This window comes from Mercenaria mercenaria, chromosome 7 (genome assembly GCF_021730395.1).
Source record: "Mercenaria mercenaria strain notata chromosome 7, MADL_Memer_1, whole genome shotgun sequence".
Taxonomy (NCBI): Eukaryota; Metazoa; Mollusca; class Bivalvia; order Venerida; family Veneridae; genus Mercenaria; species Mercenaria mercenaria.
Genome location: NC_069367.1, coordinates 11,465,059 through 11,471,058, shown reverse-complemented (window position 1 = coordinate 11,471,058; position 6,000 = coordinate 11,465,059). Strand labels below are relative to the sequence as shown.

At 38.1% G+C, this 6,000-nt stretch overlaps 1 protein-coding gene across 1 annotated transcript in view; it reads left to right on the top strand.

The window, feature by feature from the left end:
* Positions 1 to 1,650: 1,650 nt before the first annotated feature.
* Positions 1,651 to 6,000, top strand: part of LOC123554932 (uncharacterized) — a 47,108-nt gene continuing 42,758 nt past the window's right edge. The window contains exons 1-2 of the mRNA XM_053547037.1: positions 1,651 to 1,780; positions 5,271 to 5,422. Coding sequence (XP_053403012.1) covers positions 1,757 to 1,780; positions 5,271 to 5,422 — 176 coding nt within the window. The 5' untranslated portion in view covers positions 1,651 to 1,756. The remainder of the gene's footprint in view (positions 1,781 to 5,270; positions 5,423 to 6,000) is intronic.

Below are 6,000 nucleotides of genomic sequence, written 5' to 3'. Positions count from 1 at the left end.
TTCGAGTTAATAATAAATAACATATACCTGTCACTAATGTTCCACAATATATTACACATGACAATATAAAACAATTGATTGAATTTACAAAAATGAGTGAAATTATATTTTTATTAAATTTAGACGAAATCAAGTGCAGAATGAAAATAGCGTTTTGGTACACTATTTAGTCAGTGTAAGCAAATTCAAACTTCTTTTTAATATACTTAAGATAACACCCATATATATGACCTGACCTAAGTATCATGTCATTTTCAACAAAGTTTACAAAGTTTTGGGAGTACTAATAAACTTTGATAATGTGGCAGTTGAGTCCAATAAGTCCAGGGGTGTTCAAAGATGATCCATCATAGATCTATTGTAAAGCAAATATTGGATTTACCTGTATTGGAAAGTAAACAGTGTCGATTGTATTGAGGTCAGCTGCCACATTATCAAAGTTTATTAGTATCTATTTATATAAAACGCTCGTGAAAGTCTGCACCCTATATAGGAAATCTATGTACAGCTAAATATTAAAATGTTTTGTTTTATGTTAAACGCATTTTTTCAACAGTATATCTGTTATGTAATGGCTGGCAGTTAACCTAACCAGTGTTCCTGGATTCTGTTCCAGTACAAACCCGTTCTCCGCTAAACTACAAACTTCTCCACTTGAATCAGAGGTGGAAGACGAATGATCTCAGACACAATGTCTTTTATCAAATCGTCACGGAGAACATACGCTCCACCTGGGGATTGAACTCATGACCACGTGATCCGTAGATCTGTGCTCTCCCTACTGAGCTAAGCGGGCCGGCTATATAGCTAAATATAGCAGAAATGAGATAATATAGACTCGTCATTCTTTATAACTAGATTTTTTCATCAAATTTGAAAAAATGACAATTCACGGGATGGTAATCTTTGAAAATAATTGGTCGGAGTGGGGATGGGGGGAGGGGCCATCCGAGGCTAAGGTCACTGGCTTTCAATCCCACGCGTGTCACCGCTGTTGGTTCGAAACCTCACTTTGATAGTAGATATCCTACGTGTCATGAAACTATCCAGCTGTCTTATGTGAAAAGTGGATGTTTCAAACTATATCTTAAATAATGCAAAACCTGGAAAGTTGCCAGATGATCGATAATTGTGTCGGTGTGACCTTATCCCTCCTCCTCCCCCGTACACGCACACACACACGCACGCATGCACGCGCGCGCGCGCGCACACACACACATACAACAACAACAACAACAACTACAAAGGAAACACAAAATAATAATAAAAAAACATAATAATAAAAGTGTTATTCCCTTGTCATAAATTATTCTCTTGGATGTAAGTTTTGTTCTTTTAATGAAATAGATATATTTTAACACTTCTATAAAGAAAACGATAAAGTATTGAAATTAGATAATGATGTTATCATTCGATAGAAGGAACAATCCGCACGAAAAATCAAAACAACGTAAAACTGTCTTTACAATTAAAGTCAGTTAAAAAATTAAATAAATTATTTCTTCTTACAGCTTTATGACGTCAATTCGACCAAGCCCATTCTGAAGCGGAGCCTGTACTGGGTCACTAAGTTTGTTATAAGGTTATCAACCAGGAAGTACTTTTCGGCAAGTGACGGATTTAATAGGGGCTTTTTTTTGAAGGCGGTATCGCTTCGATACAAGACGAAATAAATCGTAAGTTAACAGGATAATAAATTAGCTAATAAAATAGTGTTTAGGGAAATAAATATACGAACAAATTTTACATAGCACAAATGTTTACAGGACGATGGAATGAAGTAAGTAGAAATTTGTCAAATTTACCTCACAACAGAAACACATTAAAGAACACATTGAATTCTGTCGCAGGTTACCCGAGTATGTGGGTGTTTAATGAAGATATTTAAACATAAAAATAACGAAGTTAGGATATGCACCGATGTTCCGTATTCTAGCCACGCAAATTTGTGTTATTCTTATTAATTATACTGTTTTAATTAAACTAAACAAATGATCTGTGAAATAAAACAGACTCATAGAGACCACAGAGGGAAATCTCTTAAGTCTGACAGCCAGATTAGATCTCGTTTTTACTACTTAGTAAGAAAGACGTTAGGCGTTGGATGCATTGACCACTGTGGTGCTTGATTTCTCGTGAAAGCGACCGTTTTTTATTCGGTTGTTTATTTTTTTTATTCATCAATTATTGTAATGAAAGCGAGTAGCCTTAAGTATTCAAATGGACGTTGTTTATTTCTATTTGCTTTTTTTGGAAGCTCGGTCACAAGCCAGTCTTATTTTGTCTTTTTGACATTGTTTCGGCTTTACATATTCATTGGAAGACATGCCGCCAGATGTCGCAGTGAAGATAACAGTTAACATAAAAATGGGGATAATGATAAAATATAACTGCCCTAATCTTTTGATTATGCAGTGAACGGATAGATAGAGCGCCTACAACGAACCATGCTGTATGTGTGAAAAGGGCCCAGTTTAATGGAGAGGTCTATCAAGACCTCTCCATAGTGTTGGCTATCAAACTAGGAGGATTTAGACTAATCTACTAATTTTACGGCATTAGATTTCATTTTCTAGCGCAAATTACAGTAAGCCAGTCTAAAATGGCCCAATGTGCTTGCAAACAAGTAAATCCTCTAAGACGAAAATAATTGTTCGTTCAAAATAAAGAAATATAGTGTAATACTATTGTTACAAATGTTGGAAACGGTTCAGTTATTAACAAAAAAATATATAGATATATATTTACTATTCTTTTGTCGCAGTATTCAAAGATATGCATATGAATTGAACCACGTTAAAATGTATTTCGTTTAATTAAATGAATTTATTGTTTAACTGGCGGGTTCGTTTGCCCCGTTCGGAAGATCTGCCGGAAGAGTTCTTCCAAGCTTCTGTGTCTTCCAACCTATAGTCGCAGATGTTAATTACGTGATCAAAACAAGGCGGCAATTCGACATATAAACTTTATAAACTGAGTAATAAACTAGAACAAATAAAATGTTTAGAATTTCTTTTTCAAGTAGCACATTAACAATAAAAGATCTGAAAAAAAAAAAAACCATCTAAAAAAGAAGAATGATGTATTTTTTCACTTCCGGCAGACGTCCGTTCGATTGCGATTTTCTTCTAAGCTTTTCTAAGGCTTCTCGGAAGCTATTCTCTCGGGGCAGTTGACAAACAAGCCAGTCAGGTGAGATTCTCACAAAAATGGTAAGATGCTAATTTGGCAGCTTTCACCAGGGCCAAGTTCAGTGTATACACTTATTGCAGTGGTAGCTTTTAAACATTTTTAAATAAATTCAGTAACTAGGAAAGGCTTGGGCCTACAGTCCTCAAATTGGCGGAGTTGATCATAAGCTGAAGATGACTTATTGATTTTGAGGTCATTAGGTCATAGTCACAGTGACTATGACCCCTAATAGGTCACAGTGACCTGCAACTATTTTTCGTCTATAGCACAAACAGCGAAACTGTTTTTCTTCTATAGCAAAACCTATCATATAACCAGAGACATAGATAACTATTGTTATCTATGACTCTGACATAACTTTGAAAGGAGCAACACTGGATCTCTCTTAGGTTTCTTTTTTAAAAGAAGCCTACTTGTATAAAGACTTGTGGTGGCTTATGGATAGAATTTCAGGCTTCTGTGGTATCATTTTATGGTTATTTTTACATATACATTTAGAACGCGAGTAATCATTTACAGTCAAAATTGTAATGTTTTCATTCTGAAGGACCATATACTGTCATTTTAATAACTAGTCGTGTGTCCATAAGACACTAGTATACCTACTTCCTTTCACTGTACGGTCTTTTGTTACTTAAACTGATAATGTAAGACGAAGTAAGCTTTAAACTTTAGCCTGCTAAATTTCTAAAATGGACTGGTCCATCATTCAATTTGGGTAATGCTATTTATCATTCGAATGGGTGTTCGCTGAAAATTTACTAACTGAATAGCGAACAGTGCAGGATTGTCTTTGCCTGCACTGGGCGCAAGGGCAGAATCAATTGCTGCCAGCTGGCTAAAGGTTATACCACCTTATTTGGGGTGTGAGTCATCATGGGGGTAGGGTTGTGTTTGGATTTAACGTCGCACCGACACATGAAAGGTCATATGGCGGCTTTCTAGCTTTAATGGTGGAGGAAGACCCGAGGTGCCCCTCCGTGCATTAATTCATCACGAGCGGGCACCTGGGTAGAACCACCGACCTTCCGTAAGCCAGCTTGATGGCTTCCTCACATGAAGAATTCAACGCCCCGAGTGAGGCTCGAACCCACATCGATGAGGGGCAAGTGATTTGAAGTCAGCGACCTTAACCACACAGCCACGGAGGCCCCCGTAGGGTTGTGTGGGTAGACAAAACATCATCAAGAAGCAAATGTAATAGAAACTGAAATATTGGCGGGAGGCGGCAGTAGGAGTGGAAGGTAGGATGGAAACATAACTTCACGTCCTGAACAACAGTCCAATAAAGTCTCATGACTCAAGGTCAAAAGGTCAAATAGCTTTTAAGGTACGTGTGACAGGTTTTTAGGTCGTTACTGCATATGCTTTAATAAGCCATGGGTCATAACTCTGGCCCAGCCAAGGGAAATCGAAAACAAGACCCCAAGCGCATAACTTCATGTGCTGTATAACAATCTTCTAATATAACATTACTCTAGGTCAAATACGTTTCGAGATACATGTGACAAAAACTTTAGGTCCTCTATGCATATTTTTTTTATTAAATTAGGGGCGATTACTCTGGACAGGCTGTCTGAAATTTCAAAACAAAACCAAAAGTGCACAACTTCATATCCTGAATAGTATTCTTAAAAGGTTTGATGACACTTTTTGAAATACATACTACTCATACCTTTATGACCTTTTAGCATATTGTTGACTAAGTCCAGGACTATTACTCTGGTCTGCCTGGATGAAATCCGAAACAAAACATTACGTGCTTAACTTCATATGCTGATTAACCATCCTATGAGATTTTATGACTCTAGGTCAAATATCGTTTGAGAATTGGGCGACACTAATTCGGACGGTTGGACGGAAGGACATACACAGACATACGATAAACAGTAAATCCAAGTGCGCCCACGCTCGTCAAAAACTGTCGGTGAAGGTAGGGAGGGCGGAGAGGGAGATGAGGGTGGCATAAGAAGGAACGTGTTTATTCTGAGCAGTTCCGCTGTCCTTGTATCTCTGCCGATGCTAGTGGCTGTGTAGAGGGCTGGCTGATAATCAAACATTCTCTTTCTTACTTGTAGAAGATGTTTCTGGTAATGTTGGTGTGTTTGGCAACTGTCATGGCGGCCAGAGCGTCTGACGTGGAACCCATGCCATGCAAAGTGAAGATTCAAACTCGGCACCTACCTAGTTTCTTCAACATGAATAACAAGCCGTTGAAATCTGAGACATTGTAAGCCATTTTAGCCAAATTCTAAAGTATAAGTAGTAGTGGTATTGCTTGTAGTATTGTAGACTGAAGTTGCATGGTGGCGAATGATGGTAGTGATGATGATTAGGGAGTGCACGGTGGTATTGGTATTGATGGTTTGCATGTTGGTAGATGTAGTGGTATAGGTGTAAGTGTAGACGAGGGAAGTGACGAACGTGATGAGAGTAGTGGTGATATAGGTGGAGGTAGTGGTGAATGTGATGAGAGTAGTGGCAGTGTAGTTGGAGGATGTAGTGGATTTGATGACAGTAGTAGAGGTGTAGGAGGAGGTTCTAATGGGTGTGATGAAAGTAAAAATGGTAGAGGTAGTGATGGATGAACTGAATGGAGTGGTTGGTAAATATTATGAAGTGGTATTATAGGTGGAGGAAGTTGTGGATTTTATGAGAGTGTGATGAGAGTAGTGGTGATAGACATGGAGGTAGCGGTACATGTAATAAGAGTAGGTTAAGATGAGGATAGTGGTGGTAAATATAGTATCAGTTGAAGTGGCAGTGAGGGTAGTTGCGGTGGTGATGGCGGTGTGTGATTGTAATTAG